The 20,726-nt window shown below is 53.3% G+C and overlaps 1 protein-coding gene across 4 annotated transcripts; it reads right to left on the bottom strand.

Moving 5' to 3' along the window:
* Positions 1-1,320: 1,320 nt before the first annotated feature.
* Positions 1,321-16,490, bottom strand: LOC108934140 (ras and Rab interactor 2-like). 4 transcript variants are annotated; one of them, XM_029251014.1, is made up of 11 exons: positions 15,579-16,488; positions 7,826-8,014; positions 7,142-7,256; positions 6,985-7,057; positions 6,725-6,816; positions 6,105-6,637; positions 5,289-5,781; positions 4,236-4,541; positions 2,954-3,085; positions 2,654-2,820; positions 1,321-2,235 (listed from the first exon to the last, which is right to left on the bottom strand). In XM_029251014.1, the coding sequence occupies exons 1-11, from the start codon at positions 15,609-15,611 to the stop codon at positions 1,921-1,923; spliced, it is 2,448 nt and encodes an 815-aa protein (XP_029106847.1). In that variant the 5' UTR covers positions 15,612-16,488; the 3' UTR covers positions 1,321-1,920. The 4 variants fall into 4 exon arrangements, with proteins under 4 accessions (XP_029106847.1, XP_029106846.1, XP_029106844.1 ...); XM_029251013.1 differs by lacking the exon at positions 15,579-16,488 and adding exons at positions 11,402-11,540; positions 11,863-11,920 and having other exon boundaries at positions 6,985-7,256; XM_029251011.1 differs by having other exon boundaries at positions 6,985-7,256; positions 15,579-16,490.
* Between the last annotated feature and the right edge of the window lie 4,236 nt (positions 16,491-20,726).

The raw sequence follows: 20,726 nt of genomic DNA, 5'->3' as shown, positions 1-20,726 counted from the left end.
TTATAAGAAACAAAGTGAACATCTCATTACTTTCCACCTTTGCAACGTGTGATTTGTCCCTTTTCGTGATGTTCTTTCTCTGCCAGTACAGTAAAGTACAGTACAGTACAACCACACACACACACACACATTTTCAGAACCGCTTGTCCCATACAGGGTCACGGGGAACCGGAGCCTACCCGGCAACACAGGGCGCAAGGCCGGAGGGGGAGGAGACACACCCAGGACGGGACGCCAGCCCGTCGCAAGGCACCCCAAGCGGGACTCGAACCCCAGACCCACTGGAAAGCAGGACCGTGGTCCAACCACCCCCCCCCTCACAGTACAACCAACCAGTAGTTATTAAAAGTACCTGTTATGTGTTAAATCTGTGCTGGACTTTCCATCAGATTGTACTGCGGTACAAGTGATTTTTTTTGATTGTTCTGCAGTCAACTGGAATTAGGTTTTAACCTCCAAAAAAAAAAAAAAAAAACCTTTGGGTTTGTTGTCGCGCGTCGCCGTGGGTTACACATTGTTTGATGTTGCGTCAGAAACATGGTATCAATGATTTACTGCTTCCAAATACATGCATTCCTTTCACTGTCAGCAACACGAGTCCATCCACAAGCCAGCGGTTGAAGCGAGCGCTCCTCAACCCGCTTTGTTCAAGGGTGTCACGGCACGGCGATAAAGAGTTCGGCCTTCAGACGTTCCGGAAGGGTCCGCCTCTCGGCCGTCTTTCCCGTTTCCCACAGCAAACGGAGGCCGCAGTAAAGCACACAGTTCACAATGATCACCGTATTCGTCACTCCTATTGTTCACTTCATGCTTCCAGACGAAAAGCATCTTTTTAAAAACACGCTGCATCAATGCCAGGTGAACGTAGTAATGAGAAAAGTAAAATACTGAACCCAGCGAAATCAGACCAACATCTGCCTGACCAGGAATGGGAAGAAGAGGCTGTTGTGCATTTCATGTTTTCATTTTTTATTGAGAGAGAAAACAAAGGTAAGTGTTACACAATAAAAGTGCCCCGACAGTTGCCGAACAAAGCAAAAATACACCGGTAAACCAACGCATAAGTGAACACTGGTGAGCAGCATGCGGTAAATAGTGAGGTGTGACGTTCACAGCACAGCAAGGGAAACGTTTTCCACCTCAAAAGCTTTTGCTCGAAGTTTAAAGAATCTCCACCTGGAAATTCAAAGTCACTGAGACAAAGATTCCACATTTACATATTAAGCTGATGCTTTTCTCCAAAACTGCTTACAATTACTGACCCATTCATACAGCTGGGTAATTTTACTGCAGTAATTTAGGCTAAGTACCCTGCTCAAGGCTACTACAGCTGGGGGGTGGGGGTATGAACCTGTGACCTTTGGGTCGTAGCAGCAGCTCCAATCACGACACGACCGGCTGTCCCTCACTAGGCAACGCAAAGACAACAGGCAGCCGAACGCTTTTGGCTAAATAAATAAATAAATATATAAATAAATGCCGTGTGAAGATGAGGAGAAGCATGCAGCTCAATCCTTGCCCGCGAGGCCAATTTTTAAAGTGTCAGTGGGGGGGTGCTCTCGGAACGGCGCGATGGCACACGGCCGCGTCATATTGTGCGACACGCAGGAGGGCGGTGAGCGGCGCCGCTCAATCCATCGATGCACCGCATGCTGGAAAATCGTCCCCCAGTAAGAGCAGCCCACCCCGGCGCGCTCAGGTACTGACAGCCACCCCAAGCGCACATGGAGCGGAAACGGCGGCGCTGAGCAGAGTTGCACTCCTTGCGGGACGCCCGACGAATGCCGCGCTAGATGCCGCACCCTCACGTTTCACACGAAGCAGTCCACGGAACGCTGGCATGGCCTGAAAAGCAGCTCTAAAACGGTGTCGCTGAAAGCGCCGCTCTGTCCCGGACGTGCGACGGCCACGGAGAGGCGATCAGTTGGACTCTGCCAGGTCCACGGCGCCACCTCGGGTAAGCCTGCGCATCTTGCCGGCGTCCTCATCGCAGGGCTGGTAGGCGAGGGACGGGGCGCCTCCGCTCTGGTTCCGCAGGTCCTGGATCCGCACGTGGGCAGGAAGAGGTTGCGCCCCTTCGCCGGCACGCCAGTAGAGGGCGTAGTTCTCGGGTTGAGCGACGCCGAAAGAGGCGGCGCAGAGCCCGGCAAGAGCCTCGCCGCTGTCGTCCACTTTGCACCGCAGGGTCTTCACAGAGCTGCAGTCACCGTCCTGGAACAGCACCCGCACGAATGTCTGCAACACAGCACACGCGACATTCAGGCAGGATAGCGCCCCCCCCCGAGGGCTCTGGAGAAATTCAGGTGTGACAGGAAATCGTGAACGGTCAAAGCATCACGTGAATTTCCACATACTCAGCCAGAGGACGCTTTTTTACTGCAAAGAGCTCCTCTCGGGTCCATTCAATAAATACACAGCAAAGCCATAATGCAACACATTTACTGCACGGTTACTTTCACACAAGATGTCCTAAGGATGAGCAGAAGCAAACACATGGAATAGAGACAAAGCGCTCATGATACGCTGTAAAACACGCACTTAAAGCAGTCAGCGTTTCCGTTACGCCTTCATACCGTGGTATCGGGGCGTAAACCTCCATGTGTGCGACTATTTTGAAACCGCTGCGTTCCGACCGCCTGTCCCCACGTCCCACCTGCTGCTTTTGGTTGTCCTTCTGCTGCTGTGCGTCTTTGCTGCGGCGACGACTCCACTCCGTCAGAGACTCGCGGGCCTTCCGAGTCACGCCACCGGGGGGGACGGCTTCCGGCTGACTCTGGATCAGACACAGGCTGGCGTAGACGCTGGTCAGATAGTAACCACCTGGAGGAACAATTTACATTCACCTCTCGGGTCACATGCGGTAAAACCGTGCCGTCAATATCCACTCAGAGCTGCTGTACTGTTTAAGTTCTGAATGTTCTCACTGCAGGGAAGATGATCTTACAGTTCTTACCCTCCCCGGTGAGCCATGAGGGGTCCAAGAGCTCCATCATGTACTCCACCTCCAGGAGGAGCTCTGGCATGTTGCACTGCACCAGAACGTAGGACAGAGCTGGGAGGAACTCATCTGCTCCGAACTGTTGAGCTTTGGAAGCAGATCAGTACGGTGAGTTACTTTGCTGTATGGTATGAACCTATGTCTGGTCATGAGCACACCTGACACCTGGGTAGGTAGGTAGGTAGGTAGGTAGGTGGGTAGGTAGATGGGTAAGTGGGTAGGTTGGTGGGTGGGTAGGTAGGTTGTTGGCTAAGTGGGTAGGTAGGTAGGTGGGTAGGTGGGTAGGTTGGTGGGTAGGTGGGTAGTTTGGTGGGTAAGTGGGTAGGTTGTTGGGTAAGTGGGTAGGTTGTTGGGTAAGGAGATGGGTAGGTGGGTAGGTTGGTGGGTAGGTGCGTAGGTAGGTGGGTAGGTTGTTGGGTAAGTGGGTAGGTAGATGGGTAGGTGGGTAGATAGGTGGGTAGTTTGGTAGGTAAGTGGGTAGGTGGGTAGGTTGTTGGGTAAGTGGGTAGGTTGTTGGGTAAGGAGATGGGTAGGTGGGTAGGTTGGTGGGTAGGTGCGTAGGTAGGTGGGTAGGTTGTTGGGTAAGTGGGTAGGTAGGTAGGTGGGTAGGTTGGTGGGTAGGTGGGTAGGTTGTTGGGTAAGTGGGTAGGTTGTTGGGTAAGGAGATGGGTAGGTGGGTAGGTTGGTGGGTAGGTGCGTAGGTAGGTGGGTAGGTTGTTGGGTAAGTGGGTAGGTAGATGGGTAGGTGGGTAGATAGGTGGGTAGTTTGGTAGGTAAGTGGGTAGGTGGGTAGGTTGTTGGGTAAGTGGGTAGGTGGGTAGGTGGGTAGGTTGGTGGGTAGGTGGGTAGGTTGTTGGGTAAGTGGGTAGGTAGGTTGGTGGGTGGGTGGGTAGGTTGGTGGGTGGGTAGGTAGGTTGTTGGGTAAGTGGGTAGGTGGGTAGGTTGTTGGGTAAGTGGGTAGGTAGATGGGTTGTTGGGTAAGTGGGTAGGTGGGTAGGTAGGTGGGTAAGTAGATGGGTAGGGTGATAGGTTGGTGGGTAGATGGGTAGGTGGGCAGAAAGGTGGGTAGGTGCCACTGCCACTACTCTCTTAAATAAGACTAACCCTAAGGCAGCAGTTCTGTCCTCCACTGCACTATCAACAGCTTTACTAATATTACAGTTAGAATTTCAGGCCGTCGCTCGTACAACCAGAGGGGACGCGGTGCAGGCGGTGGCAGGCGGTGGCAGGAACTCACCAGCGTCGCCCCTCATGGCCTGGTAAACAGCCTTGCAGACCTGCAGCAGGAGCACCACCTTGTCCACCGGGGAGTAGGCGCGCTGCATCAGCGCCAGCTTCTGGCGGATCCGCTCCACACCCCCGGCATCCAGCACAGCCACGCGCACGCCAAAGCGCTCCAGCGGTCCGTCCCTCGTGGCACGCAGGCCGTCGGCCAGCAGTCTCAAGGAGCCGTCGCGCTCGTGCAGCAGGCGCAGCGCCGAGTCCAGACGGCCTTTCAGGGGCTTCAGCACGCAGCGGAACAGGGCTTTTTCCAGGGCCAAGTCTGCGCAGAAACACACGCACACACACACACACACACACACACACACGTACGTTCATAATGGACATTGAACAAACTCCGGTGCATCATGGACCAGTCACATCCTCTCCCCACCTCAGTTAAACACAGAAGAACTGTGAGCAAGAGGCTGGTCCAGGAGGTCATTTCTACCAGCAGCCATCAGGCTCTAAAAGCATCCCTTCGCCGCCAGGGTGTGACCTCATTGTGGCTCAGCGCTACTCAGCTTCTTCTGCGCTGCCTCACTGCACCTGGTCCTCGCATCCCTATCACTGTGCTTCATTTCTCTGTTTCGTCACTCTACACGTGCAGGTACACATGTCATATGTGTCTACATATATTGTATGCTGTATGTATATTACATGTTCTATATTGTATACGGGGGGTGCAGTGGCGCAATGGGTTTGGCCGGGTGCTGCTCTCCGGTGGGTCTGGGGTTCGAGTCCCGCTTGGGGTGCCTTGCGACGGACTGGCGTCCCGTCCCGGGTGTGTCCCCTCCCCCTCCAGCCTCGCACCCTGCGTTGCCGGGTTAGGCTCCGGTTGGCCGTGCCCCCTCTTGGGACAAGCAGTTACAGACTGTGTGTGCGTGTGTTGATTGTATTCTATATATTTATGCTGTATACTGTATGAATACTGAATTCTGCTGCAACAGGGTGGAATTTCCTTCTGGTAACTTCTGCGTTCACGTCTCTTTTGACAGATACGTCCTGTTCTCGGAACTCCGGGCGGTACCTTTCTCATTTTCCGGCACCAGGGTCTCGATGGGGGGCTCCAGCTCCCGGCAGTCCAGCAGGAAGTCTTTGGCCTGGGAGAGGAAGAGACGCAAGCCTTGGAGCAGCGAGACGGCCGAGGCGCTTTTTCCCACCTCCTCCCGCTGCTGCCGCAGGAAGTCTTGCACCAGAGCGCCGAAGGCCGAGCGCCGGTCCCGCGACAACTCCTCCACGAGGCGCGCCACGCGCTTCCCTGGGGCAAAGAAGGACATAAAGATAGCGCTCATCTTGCGCAGGGTGGACACGGGCTGGGGTGGGGGGACGGGTGCCGCGGGGGTGCTGGTGCCGCGCATCAGGGCCGGTCGCTCCGGGCTCTCCTCCGACTCCTCCAGGCTGCTCAGGGAACTGCTGCTGTCCAGCTCCGTCAGAGAGGGGGCGCGCCTCCGCTCCAGGGGTAGCGCCGCCTCGTCGTCGTCGTCGTCCGCCTCACCCCCGGCATTGCGCTCCTCCCAGCACTGAGCAAAGGAGGGGGCTCCGTTAGAAGCGGCACCGGCAGGATGCAGCGACACACACACACACACACACACACACACACCACGCACACCAGATTTCGCCGGAACAAAAACACACGCCTCGTTCCAGTCACCGGCTGTGCGGTACCCTATAAATACACACTTCCTGTTCGGACAGCGGAACAGTCCCCGCTCACGGAAACGCGTGACAAACGCTGCTCTGCCAGGGCACCGGGCGCTCGATCCGACGAGCGTTTACCGCGGCCGACCGAGCTTGGCGCGCGACGGCCGTCGCGACTCCGGGGGCAAAGCAATCGACGTGGTACCTTCTGGAGAACCTTGGGCATCTGGTACTCGTCTTCCTCTTGAGTGGGAGAGAGCCCCTTCTTGCCGACCGCTCCCGCCGCTCCAGGCCTCTCCCGCTCAGGCAAGCTGGGCTCCAGGTAGCGGGACGCCTCCCGGACGGGGGCCGGGTCCTCGCGTCGCCCCCGCCCGCCGGCGGCCGCGCGGCGAGCGCCCTTGGCCAGCAGCGGAGGGGGCGGGGGCGCGGTGGACGGCGGGGACAGCTGGCTGGAGGTCTCTGTGGAGACCCGCACTTTGATGCTACGCTTGAACTGGAGGCGTCTGTGCGGCGCCCCGCGGCCCGGCTGCTCCTGCAGGAACAGGGGGTTCACGAAGCACAGGGCCCCCCTGCCGGACCCGCAGTCCAGCTCCAGCGGGCTCCGCGTGCGGATGGGGCAGAACTCCTGGAGGAGGGTGGGGTTCTCCTCGGGCGTGACGCACTCCTCCGCCGTCAGGGTCGGCGCCGGCGGGGGGCCGTCGCGAGGCCCTCGGTAGTTGAGCTGAGAGCTCCAGAACTCTGCGAGGAGTTCAAACGCAAACACAGGATGAGCGCATTCGATCCCGAGCGGCCGGACCCCGACCGCGATCGCTCCGAGCTACGCACCCACGCCCATGTGCGAGATGGACTCGAGCTGCTTGTGAGACGCAGCCTTGGCGATGGCTTCGGGGAGCTCCAAGGTGAAGGGCAGGACGTCCCTGAAAGAGGCAGGAAGTCGAACAGCCGCGTCCATCAACGTCACGTCACGCGTACGTCAGGTCACGGCGAAGGTCGTTTCGCGTCGTGCTGTACACGGGTCCGAATTTATCGGTAAAGAAGCGAGGAAGCGGTGACGATGCGGCGCTAGGCTGCGGCCCGGACCCTACCTGCTCACGCAGTAGAAGGCGATCAGTCTGCACAGGTCCGGGAAGCCGATGGCTGAGCTCTCGAGAGAGAAAGCTGTCAAGGGACGAGGGCCAGTGAGACGAGGCTCGAACGCGCGGGAAAAGAGGAGCGCAAACTGTGAGGAAGCGACGCACTTACTGGAGCCCTCCTCGCGGATCATGACCTGCTTCACGAAGGAGGGCACGCTGTCGTCCTCCAGCCTCACGCACAGCACCTTCTTCTGAGACGTGGTCGACTTGCGCACCAGGAACGTCTGAGCGGAGCCGGGCGACAGGAAGAAGAAGGCACGCGGTTTACGCGGAACAACCGAGGGTTAAGGATGGAGCGGCGAAGGAGGAAGGGTGTCGGCGACGGGGCCCCGCGAGGGTTCGAAAACGTGCCCGAGTGCATCGGGTAGAGCGGCTAAATTGGGCGCCGCCGCTGAAGATAAATACGCTCTCGAGGGACATATGGGCGTAGGGCTGCGGGCGGAGTTTTGTGCAAGTGAAAGCACACGACCGTTACCGCACACCTGTACCTGCGAGTCCACAAACGTATTGAGGCCCTCGAGAAAATCGCACCTTTTACCGGATGACAAAAATGGAGCTTTGCTATTTATTCCCGTGCGACATTTTAATGGAGAATAAAACTGCTGCGTACCCATGTACTATGTGTGCACGCGTGGGGCGTGGGGGAGGGTACAGAAGGGTTTTACCGCGCGCACCCTGAGCCGCGTTCGAAGCCGCACCAGAATGCGCAACTCGGGCGACGTGTAGCAACATGAGTATGTATTCCGTTTTATGTTTCAAACCGCACGTGTGTGTGTGTGAGGGGCGGTCTCACCCCCGGGGGCTCGCGTTGCAAGATGTGCAGGGCTGTGGCGGCGTTGATTGACAGCTGCAGCCACACGGGGTGCGTGAGCAGCAGGCGATCCAGCACGCTGATACTCTTCAGAGACCCCCGCTGCGGGCAAACGCGCTTCTCCGCCAAGGGATGGGGGTCCGGATAGTCGTACACGGGGGCCTCCTGCATCTGGAGCACAGAGTCACGGTCGATGAACACGCTGACACCTACACGCTCCAACTGTATGGTCACTGCATACAGGGCTGCTCCGAAGCGTAGTAACTCCTGGTGTCCCTCGGTTTTACCACGAGATGGTTACTGAATGAGAATCGGTGTTTCCCGTGCGACATAATAAGCGTAGCGACCAATTCCACGTGTCGCTTTAGAGGAAGTCGTGTGTGTAGTAGAAACACGGGAACAGTGCAGGTGTAAAAATGAGCCAAGCCCAAGTTTCGCTGGTTAAACCAGGTAGGTAAGTAGAGTCAGGTGTGTAAATCAGAGTCATGTCGTCACTTTATATAGTTGAGATTTAAGATGTACATTTTATAAGTTTAATATTTTACACAAGACCAATAGGGGGCGTGGTGGCACAGCGGGTTTGACCGGGTCCTGCTCTCTGGTGGGTCTGGGGTTCGAGTCCCGCTTGGGGTGCCTCGCGATGGACTGGCGTCCCGCCCTGGGTGTGTCCCTTCCCCTCCAGCCTTGCACCCCGTGTTGCCGGGTTAGGCTCTGGTTTGCTGCAACCCCACTAGGGACAAGTGGTTTCAGACTGTGTGTGTACAAGAACAATGACCATCCCTACAGGGTTCACAAAGCTCCATGCAGCACTTGATGAATTTACATTTATCCAGCACTTTCCTGCAAAGCAAATTACACCGTTAAGCAACTTACAGTTATTTACCCATTTGTAGAGCTGGGCAATTTCACTGGGGTAGATCAGTGTAAACAGCTTGCTTAAGGGAGGTGGGATTTGAACCTGCAACCTTTAAGGTCCAAAGGCAGCACCTCTAACCCTAACCCTCCCAGCCACCCCCACACTAAACGACCCCAATGACCTTGTTTGCACATTTTCGCCTGAATCCAAACCGGCGACTTTTGCTCCATCCAGTCATCACTCCTCTGTCATCTGGTCGCTCGCGGACGGAGCGCAAAGTAACTTCCCCTTTCGTTGTCACGATGGCCGCGAAGCCTTTCTCTCGACCCCGGGTACAATGTGCTCTTCCTCCTTCTCGTCATCACCACGTGCATCCCCCCCCCCCCCGACCTATTCCCAGCAGCCCGGGAAGCTCCTGCTGACCATCTTCCTGTTCCTGGAACCCCAGAGAAGAAGGTTTGTGAGGGACATTTTTGAGGTTCCAGTAACACTCACCCTGCTCCAAACCCCCCCCCCCCCCCCCCCGCTGCCCTCCCACCCACTCGTACTCCATCAGCGAGACGGTTGGGGAACAAGAGCTCTTTTTACACACCGATCAGGACGTTGTGGACAAACCACGCTAACACACATCATGACGAACATCACCAAAAACGCTGAACTGTGTCCGCGAATCGTGCCGGCAGCTGCTAAAAAAACACACGTGGCCGCTCGTTTTCACGTCCGCCCCGGACTCCCACGGCCCCCGCCGCCTTCTCCGCCGTGGGCGTACGAGCGCTGCGATGAGGTGTGAATCAGGCTGCGCGCAATTCTGCTACCGGCAGAAAAATCAATGTCATTATTATTAGTCACTCCTGTTGTTTATAAACCCGGCACTATTTTGACTCATAGCTCAACACGGTGTAAATGCGGACGTCGGGTTGGCGGAGCGAGTGTGGATCACGAATTGATTTCGGAGCTATTCAGAGGTCCTGGGTCACGCGGAAGAGCGACCGCATGCCGAACTCCTCAGGGACGTGCCGGTGGTGGTGCGGTCACACGCCATCGGGAACATCTCCCCTTCGTTTCGAGAGAGCTCCAAATATCGGGGGGTTTAAGGTCGGGACGCTGTCCGCTCTCTCTCGCTCTCCGAGGAAAGCACGGCTCCGTGTCACAATGGTCACTCTGTGTGGGCACCTGGAGAGCCCGTGAGTGTCGCCACGGTTGGTTGCCGCAGCAACCGAGTCCTACACGTCGTGCCCAGCATCGGCAGCCGGCGCGCGGGACGGAGCGAGAGCGGCGGCGGGGCTCGTCGCTCCTCGGCGAGGCGATCTCGGGCCGAACCTATTCCGCAGCCTTGGGCGGTTGACGCTTCGCGCTGGAAACACAGCCCTATAAAATGTTCACTCGCTCCCCGGTGATGGAAAGATGACTACGAGCACATAAAAAATTCCGATGAGTATTTATTTAATAATAGTTTAAGTATCCGATAAGCGTTTAATGCTTTGAAATGCCGAAGGCGTGAAAGACGGAAAAGGTCTGCTACGGCTTGGTCGTTTTCGCTCCGAAAATACTTATGCGGAGCAGATGGGTCACGATGCTTCGAGATCCCGCGGAAGAAGTGCTCGAGCAACAGGAAACGCGTTCTGGAGACGACCCGCGGTGGAAATGAGCGTATTGACAGTCACATGTAGAACCTGGGCGGGAGATGGGCGACTACGCAGAGCGCAGTTGAAGGTCGAAGGGCCACCCTGGCGGGGGCCACATCCACGGGGGCCCCAACTGTGCAACCCCACAAAGCGCTGCGGGCAACGGTGAGGCAGAACCAACCGCACAGGTCTCCCTTACATAAAACCCACGGCGTCCCACGCAACCTGCCTCTTACATAATTCAGCGGGAGCGAGGGAGACGGAGGCAGAAGAAAGAAGGGCCTCTGCCCTTCAGAAACGTCCAACCCTTCGGATTAAAGGTCGAAGAAGATTTTTCTTTTCCAGAAGAGCCATTAACAGCGGGGATGAGATGTCACACAGCCTGCAGGACATCATCTTGTGCATCACTGCGGAGAGCCTCAGCTGCAGGTGGACGTTCTCAGAGCCCACGGTCACCAGCACTTTACCCTCCTCCTGGAGCGGAGGGCTACGGGACACATGCAACATCCTCCCCCCCCCCACACCTCCAAGGTGACGGCAGCAAGACCAACCCCTTTCGCTCCCTGTCTGTGAAAAGCAGCTCCGCAGGAATGAGCATCACCGTGTTATACGACACGTGTGGTGAGTAAACTGACACAGTATACACACACACACACACACACACACACACACAAACACACAAACACACACAAACACACACACACACACAAACACACACAAACACACACACACACACACACACAAACACACACACACAAACACACACACACAAACACACACAAACACTGAACCGCTTGTCCCAGATGGGGTCACAGGGAACCGGAGCCTACCCGGCAACACAGGGCGTAAGGCCAGAGGGGGAGGGGACACACCCGGGACAGGATGCCAGGGTGTCGCAAGGCACCCCAAGCGGGACTCGAACTCTAGACCCACCGGAGAGCAGGACCCGGTCCAACCCACTGTGCCACCACGCCCACTGTTGACACAGTATATCGTGTCACTTATTAAAAACGAGTATTTAATGGGTGAAAACTTAACGACCCTGACGGCCCGTCACTCCTAGAAAGACTAACTCACCCTTAGCTGCCTGGTACCATAACGTTACCGTAGTACTTGAAAGTACACACTGTGCGCTTAGGCAGTGCAAAGGCAAAGACTTTTTTTTGAAAACGCACAGCATGATTTGTTGGAAGCTCTGCCTCTTCGATTGCACAACCTGGAACACAAATAGAAAGAACGTTATTCGAGAGCGGAGGTTGCGTGAGGGGAGAAGCGATTACAGGAGGTGTAGGGCGAGCGAACGCAGCGGCGCCGGTTGCCCTCTGTAGGCGGAGCCTGTTGCTCTGCAAAACACCCTCCAGCGCTTTTCTAGGGCGGGCCTGGGATTTTGGGCTCTCGGTGTCTCCTCGGACGTGCCGTGGCAAGACCGGACTCGGAGAACACGGCGAGCCCCACGGAGAGGCACCGGGAATGCGAACGCCCTCGAGCGGGAGAGCGACGGCGGGCCGGCGGGGAGCCGCCCGAGGACTCGGACTCACCCGATCTGATAGCCAAATGGACCCCAAACCGCCTTCTCAGAGCCTAGGGCTACAAACAATGTCCCGGGCGCCGACGATGAACTGTCTCGTTGAAGCTGACTGAACTGTTGACAGACAGCAGCGGATCCATGGGGAGTGAGGGTACCGGTCAGTCACGTGACTGGGAAAGTAATGACACAGCAGTGTGTCCAAACATGTCGTGAGAAGCGGAGCTCAGCCCGTCACGTGTTTAGATATGTGGCCGAAGGCCAGCAGGACCGCGCCCCGCCACTCGCTCCAGGCTGCACTACCGGACCAGGAAAAGGTCATTTAAAATGAGTGTGGAGCTGGATGGGGGGTCGGGGGGGGGGGGCATCCAGCACATTACCTTCACATTTATTCAGTTAGCACGCACTTTGCTCCAGAGTGACGTATACCTCCGGGGACAACGGAAAGAATGTCTTGCGTGAGCAGGAGAGATTCGGACGCGGACACGTGATTCCAGAGGACGGTCAGTGTACGACGGTGTGGTACGAAACACGGTACGTTACACGAGTAGGTATACAGGTTTTCCATTATTAAACCAAACAGGCAGCGAGACACATTTTTCGAGCACTTACAGCATCAGGGGAACAGAGAGTCTGAAAGAGTAACCGGTTTATGGCAAAGAGTCGGATTCTGCGGGACGTCAGTCGAAGGGAATCTTTTCGGTCCCCTGCTGCTCTTGCGATTATTCAAAGTGCGTTTTTGTTCCGAGTCTCAAGCTCATGGCTGGAACTAAACTGGAAGTAAAACAGGTCCCATCAGGTCTCGTCAGTTGGGCATGTCTTGATACGTCAAAATGATTACCGAGGAAGTGGCAGGCGCGGCGGATTCAGCCGGTGTGTGGCGGGGCTGGGGTTCGAATCCCGCTTGGGGCGCCTTGCGATGGACTGGCGTCCCCTCCTGTTGGTGTCCCCTCGCGCCCTGCGTTCCCGGGTTCGGCTCCGGCTCGCCGCGACCCCGCTCGGGACAAGTGATCGTTGACGATGGACGGACGGAAGCGGCTGCTGTGAGACAGCTGTGCCACCGCGCCACCCAACCAAACGATTACGACTCCAACCTGTTACGAATATTCACCGCTGGACGCAGCTCATCAGAGACCTGCCGAAGAACTCGCCTCGCTCCCAAATCGTTGCAATGTGACGCAAACGACGGCCCCTACAAACACACGTGACGCACCTACGGCGAGGAGAAGAGCTATTTAACAGGTGACTCGTTTGAAACGGCAGTTACACAATCACTGGCCACGTGCTTCCGATCAGGGGCACAACAACTTTTCAGCTATTTGGGGGACCGAAAATATTAGCAACAGCACTGAGAGACGTTATATAAGGAAGGATGGGGGGGGAGGCTTCCTTGAGCGCTGGGAGGAGGACGCGTCCACCCACTTGTTACGCCTGTGCTTCGCACGGAGCGCCGAAGCAAAATTTAGACTGTAGCGGAGCGGCGGCACGTTGGCCTTCCTACACAGCGAAAATGTTCTCGTTTTACCACAAAGCACAGTGTGTGTTTTAACGGCCTTGTGAGACACAGTGTGACCCACAACTAACGGGGGTCTCTTGTTTCTCTTCCAAGTAAGACATCCTCAGGGCGTTGACGCTGGAGCGGCGCTACTAACAGCAACAAAACAATGTCGTCATTCCCTTCGCAAGGAACCGGCGGCATCGACTCGCCCTCGAGGGCCCCAGGTCACCGCGGTCCTTTCGCCCGCCGTCCAGCTGGACCGTCCCGGTACACTGGATGTCACACATGTGTGTCTTTGCTCATCACGCAATTTTCCCACATGCTGAAAAGTCAGTCTTGGCCACTCCGTGCTTTTTAAAGAATCATAACCATTAAGAACCTTTAGTAAGAGGGCCATCTGTGAGCCATGCGGCACATCTGCAGTTTCCTTGCTTTGGGATATTTACCATATTTCAGTGTAATGAACTTCAACAAAGCAGCAAGTAAGGAAACTTCTTGACGCAATGTCTTCATCCTTGAGATGCGCCCAAGGCTCCACTGTCCCATCGCTTGTTCAGACACAACTTTTACGTGTTCCACGTTACGCCGCCGACACGGCAGCGACAGCGAGACCTTCGCGAGTCCCAAAACATGCAGCAGCCTATTTGGCTCATGAGTGCAGGTAAAAGTTTGCTTCGCACATGTTCAACAAGTAGAAAAGCTCCGCAGAAGCCAGAGAACTTTCTTTAGTGTGTGTGGGTGAAATGCCACTGTTAATTCAATTTGTTTGTGTATATTGTACAAAACTGAATATAGCACAATTAAAATCCTTATGGTAGCATCTAAATGACGGACTACTGTACAAAACTGTCATCATACTGTATATTATATACGGAAAAATGGTAGCATGCAAATGTAAATTAACTGACCTGGGCGTTTAGTTTTAGAATGTCACCTTTTAACTGAACAAAAGCACTACGTATGAAAACGTGATTAAAGTCCAGCACACAAAATCAGACTTCACTGGCAAACGGCCACTTGAGTCCCATAATATTCATACTGCGTTGCTATGGGACCAAATGCTGCTAGAGATCCCGACGACACAGGGAAATAAACTTGAATATGAGGGGCACTGAGTGCATGACATTATATTCATTTAAGAGCGTGGAATTATTCTGCATGGAGCAATAAACCTAAAGGAATGAACAACTTATTAACATGTATCATTGGCTGTGGGTCAGTGAATTTAAACTTTCTTTTTTCTGCTCTCTTTTCCTACAGTATTTTGGTGCAATCTGAGGAGTGCTGGTAGCACAGTGGTTAGTGCTACTGCTTTTGGTCCCTGAAGGTTGCAGGTTCAAATCCTACCTCCCTTAAGCAAAGCACTTATCCTGAATTTCACAGTATTCGGCCGTGTAAAGGGGTAAATCGCTATTAGGTATCTGAACCCTGTAAGGTGCTTTGTAGAAAAGTGTCACATAAATGTGACTGTACAAATTGTCCCAGTAAGACAACGTGGTACATCGTCACTGGAGTGCAGTACTCAGTGCAGCCGATTCACTGGGAAACAGAAATGAATGGTTTTCCTCCAGTGAACCTGACATTTTCCCAGCGATGGAAAATAGAAGAGAAGCAGCAAGGAAAGCATTTATGTGGCTCCGTTACAGTAAAACATGTGAATGTAAATGTCAGCGTGTCACCAGTCCGCACACACTCTTACACTGTTACTCTGCTAAAGTGACACAGTTACTGTGCTACATTGTTACTCTATTGCACTGTTACCACGTTACATTGTTACTGTGTTGCACTGTTATTTTCTTATACTGTTATTATGTTACATCTTTACTCTGTTATTGTGTTACACTCTGTTCTGTTACACACTAGTGTTACATAGTTACTGTGTTTGCACTGTTACTATTATTATTATACATGTTACAGCTTTACTCTTTACATACTTAACGTATTATATACTGTTCTTTACACTGTATTACACACTGCTACTGTTACTTACCTCACCGGGTGGAAGCGAACCTCTGCGATGCCGATGGTGACACAGCCGAGCTTCTTCCGCACAGCTGCCTGCCTGTACCTCATCCACAGGTATTACTGTATTCTACTATACCGTACAGCGTACTCAGCGTACTGTACTCTGCTCTACTACTGAGTTACTACTCTACTGTGTACAGTCTTTTCACACGTGACGTGGTGGTCCGAACCGAACGTGATGGATGGACAACAAGACACACACGTACCTTCTCCTTCTCCTTCTCCTTGTCCGTGTCCATGATCACGTGCTGGTGCTGGGCTGTTGTTGGCGGCCAGATGTGGACAGTCACCGTCCCCCGCGGGGGTCCCACATGAGCCCCTCCCGAGCCGTCACGTCACCGGCGTGCGCTCAGCGCGCCCCGAGCGGCTCGAGTCGGTGCGCGGAGCTCATCATCGCGGAGTCACAGAGTCACAGAGTTACAGACACAGACAGAGTCACTGCTCTTCCTCTTCCTTACATCCGCTTTAATTCCTGGCTTCTCCTCCCTTGAACAAACTTTTTCCCCTGCTCTCTCTCTCTCTCTCTCTCTCTCTCTCTCTCAGGTGGGCTCGCCGTGCGCGCGCCTTTCCACTCCGCGGGGGGTCAGCGGGAACGCGCGCGAAGGGTCTCCTCCATCTGCACGCGATCTCCGCGTGCGCGCACTTCACGTGGCCCTCGCGTGCTGCTCGCGAGCCCTGTCTTTTCCCTCCACGTGGCGCCGCCTGCAAGCCACGTAACTTCACACATCCGCACCGTGGTACACAGACAGTTTACTGTAGCGCTCGCTTCCCCGCCGAAACCCTCGAATCAAAATCCTCTCCCATTTCCGGAAAATTACGAAAAAGACTTTAACTCGCGCGCGACGGCGTTGCGTTGCTAAGATACAGTTTGTACGGTTTGAACACGCCGCGCATCGCCGGGATAAAAAGAGACTGAAGTTAAAAGGTCCTTCTTCGCCGGTGGAGCAACACTGAGATGTTGAGGAGGCTGACCCGGTTCGGTTCGGTTCGGTTCGGGAGACTCTTCTGCCCCTCTATGGTCCAATAGGTGACTGGAAAGAGGCGGAATAAGGAAGTTCCTGTAACTGAACACCTTCCTCACCTTCACACATCGATTTGTTCCTCGTATCAGTTACTGTACAGTAATTAGTGCGCTTTACTGTCCACGTGGCAACGAAACACTGACTAAAGTCACATGTTCACTATGACACTGTATCATATCCCGAATAATATAAAAGTCATCATGTGTAATTTACTGGTGCAATGACACAGTCACCCTGTCTGTGCTGAGCTGCACATATTAATTTCCACTCAAAACCTATGATGTGAACAAAAGCAGAATATTTAAGAAGGACGATTGGGTAGGTGTGTGACTGGTCCGCGACTCTCTCTCTGGAGTCTGGACCCGCCCGTGTGCCCACAGAACCACGGCTACAAATCTCATTTATTCGGCGCAGTTCTGTCACAGTTCTGTCACAGCTCTGCTCTGCTTCGGTGTCCTTTGTCACAACTTTGTCGTTTGTCAGTCAGCGAACCCTGTAGCCCATTAGTGCCTTTCTTCTCTTTGATATGACAGGCAGCTGTATGACATGAGGAGCCAAATGATGGGATCGGTGAAGTCCTACATTGACATTCTCATACCACCACTTACAGGGACTTAAACAAGGGCAGCTGGGGCCTTCTGGTGCAGGAAGGAAGGTGGGAAAATGTTACTGTTGGGTCAGTTTTCTGCATTTCGTAATGTTACCCCCCCCAGGCAGAAAAACGCACGTGACACAGAAACGTTGGAGAAGTGCTGCCATCTAGCGGCGGCACCTGGTCGTGACGTCCTGTTGTGCGTTTCGATTGTGCGTCTGGCTCCCAATGAACAGTATTCGGACATCTCAAACGTCACTTAATTACACAGTGGCGCAGGGGGGCAGCACGTGTCCTGGGCTCTGTGTCTGAACTTGCATTTGAGCCTTGCTCAGTCTGTGTGCTGCTTGCATGGGTTTCCTCCCACATTCCAAGGAAAGAAGCGTCAGGTGAATTGGCGACTCTGATGTGTTTGCGATCGCCCCGGGATAGACTGGCATCCTGCTCCGTGCCTTGTGCGTTTGGGACAGGCTCCGGGTCACGGGGACCCTGCGTTGGACAGGCGCTTACTGATAAAGGACAATGGATTGACATGTTTCTGGACCCTTGGGCAGTCAGACAACAACTGAATTACCAGAATGCGATCAGTAGACTTCTTGGACAACATAACTTTACTTCTGCATTAAGACAACTTATATGAAGGTTATTTTGAACATAATAATTACTAGGGTATAAAAGTAAAAAAACAAGTAAAATTAATTACACTTTCTCCTGCAGACAGTTTCACAGTAGCTGCACCATGACCCACGTGTCTTCTTCTCACTTTCATTGGTGGGTTGAACAAAAAAAAATACTGCTTGAAGACCTTCCTGCCTTGACCACCAATAATGTTACCCAGAATTTTTACTTTCTTGTTGTTTGAAACAAGCTTATAAATAAGGTTATAAAGTTGAACAAGTTTATAAACTCCATGGCAGTGATTTAATGAAATACTTTTGGTAATAAAAACAATAAAACCACAAGTGTATGAAGTACAGAGATACAGACAGAGGATCTTGATGAGCGTACACTTTGAGAGCACACCTGGCAACTTTCTTTTTGCTTTTATTATTATTTCTTTCACAGGGGGTGCAGTGGCGCAGTGGGTTGGACCTGGTTCTGCTCTCCGATGGGTCTGGGGTTCGAGTCCCGCTTGGGGTGCCTTGCGACGGACTGGCGTCCCGTCCTGGGTGTGTCCCCTCCCCCTCCGGCCTTATGCCCTGTGTTGCCGGGTAGGCTCCGATTCCCCGTGACCCCGTATGGGACAAGTGGTTCCGGAAGTGTGTGTGTGTATTATTTCTTTCACTTCAAGGTGAGCATCCTCCTTACGGACCTCATACGAATATCAACACATAATAAACAGGACCAAAATCCCAAGGATGGGTTATTGGGGCCACTGATGGCCCTGGCCCTAAAGGTGAGCTGGAGTATTTGAAAGAAGTTTATTAAACGGAAGGACAATAAGATCTGACTGTGAACTTGAGCAGCAAATAACCAGTTTTTATCTTCTCTACACATATAAATTATTCCCTTACAGGTGAACACACACACACACACACACATTTTCAGAACCTCTTGTCCCATACAGGGTCGCAGGGAGCTGGAGCCTAACCCGGCAGCACAGGGCGTAAGGCTGGAGGGGAGGGGACACACCCAGGACGGGACACCAGCCTGTCGCAAAGCACCCCAAGCGGGACTCAAACCCCAGACCCACCGGAGAGCAGGACCCGGTCAAACCCACTGCGTCCCCTACAGGTGAACACAGGGAATTTATTATATGTCATTCTCTAGGTTGCCTGGTCTTACCTCTTTATGTGTAATAGTGCCTCACGCAGGGCTGCCTGGATGCAACTTGTCCCACAGCATTTACGTCTCACCTCTACCGTTCCTCGGTGTGATGTTGCATCCGGACGAGACGGTGTCCCAGACGCTGTTTACTGTAACGTCCGAATTTGGACACGAGGGGTTGTGATCTCAACAGCAGAGTGATGGTGAAGTGCACCGTGTGACTTAGGAAACAAGGTGTCGATGTGACAGAATACACACTGAACAAAGGGACGTAGTGAGTGTTTATCAGCGACTTCCTAAAGTGACACAGAGGGATGAGAGCAGGACTTGGACCAAGAGGCGTAACAACAACGGAACTGAAGTTCAGGTGCAGGAACAGAACTCGATCGGTGGGAACAGAGCAGACAGAAGATGAGGACGAGAACAACACGAGCGGTACGGAGACTTGGAAAACAGGAGCGAGAAGGAAGGAAGGAAGGAAGCTCAGAGTTCACCCGTAACATCATTTAATGCTGGTCAAGGATCCACAAGTTCTCCAGCCTCCTGCTTGTCTTTTATAGCTTGTGCTCCGATTAGGAAGAGCTCGGGTCACTCAGAACTGAACCTCTGATTGTTACTGCATCAGCTGGTCATGACACTCAGGGCTGGTTATCAACTACCACAACAGCAGTAACAATAATCACATTGCACATGTTCATTGGATGAATCGGTCATGGAATCAAGCTGTTTTTTGGTATTAATCTAAAATTAGTTTTAATTATAATGTAGCTCAAAGTGAATAAGATGTTAAAATGAAAAGTCTCGCAGTGTATTTTTATTAGAACTATATGGAAGACTTTTACAGAACTTATCCAGGATATCTGCATTATGTGATTGTGTAGGTAGTAAATGAAAAATATGCCAGAAGCTGAGGATTATGTTTACTGGATCAACAGGATCTCGCCTTCTCGTATATCCAGAAGTTCTTTTCCAAATCCTCTACAAATATCAACTTCCATCAGCACGAGGCAAAAAAAAAAATTAGGGCCTCATGCATATGGATGATGCTTTGCGCAACACGTCTGCTGGCATTGTGGGTGGATTGAGTCATACAAGTATTTTCTGCATGAAATCCACACAGAACCAGGCAATCATGGAACTATGACAATGATTACTGTTTCTTTACTCTTGGGTGTCCAGCTGAGCCAATGTGGCTCCATGTAATTTCTGTGGTAAATCTAGGTAACTGCGCAGTAGAAAGGAGTAAAATTGTCACCTTAAGTTACTGCAGACATACAGGCCTGTGCCACAACCACAGGGGGTGAAATTCCCAATGCAGCAGAGGCACCACTGTAGACCCAATGACTACTCAAGCGATTCCCAGCCCTATGAAGGACACGAGGATCACGAGTTTGTGGATTCTTCGTCGGCTCTTTACCGCTTCCCTGCGATCACCTGCTGATTCTTGTTCGCTGCCCAGTTCTTCCAATTACTGTTCCAGTCCCAAGCTCCTGTCCTGTTCATGCCAGTCCATCCATGGTGTTGTCCAGGTCCCGAATACCTACCCCACCTACACCAGGACTGTTTGAATCAGCTCTGTTCACACACCGTGGTTTCACTTCCTTACTTACTTACTTATGCCTACTACCCCTCCTGGGGCATAGGCCGCCGACAAGGGCTCTCCAGGCATCTCTGTCCTGGGCCAGTTTTTCCAGTTGTCCCCAGGTGTGGCACATCCTCTTGGCTTCTGACGTGGCTTCACTTACTGTGACAAAAAGCCCTTCATGCGTCTCTTTGCTCCGTGTCTGTCTTGTCACCCGTGCACTTTATTCCCTGGTTTACTTTGTACACTTGTATAAACACTCTGCCGTTGAGATCATTGCGCTTTACATCCGTGTCCAGATGTTACAGTAAAACATATCCGTGTTCATGTCACGTCTGGACGTCACATTTTGCTCTTACTGGTTGACAACCACTAAATTGCTAAGGGGAAG

Source organism: Scleropages formosus, chromosome 4, assembly GCF_900964775.1.
Source record: "Scleropages formosus chromosome 4, fSclFor1.1, whole genome shotgun sequence".
NCBI lineage: Eukaryota > Metazoa > Chordata > Actinopteri > Osteoglossiformes > Osteoglossidae > Scleropages > Scleropages formosus.
This window is presented reverse-complemented; position numbering and strand designations above follow the sequence as displayed.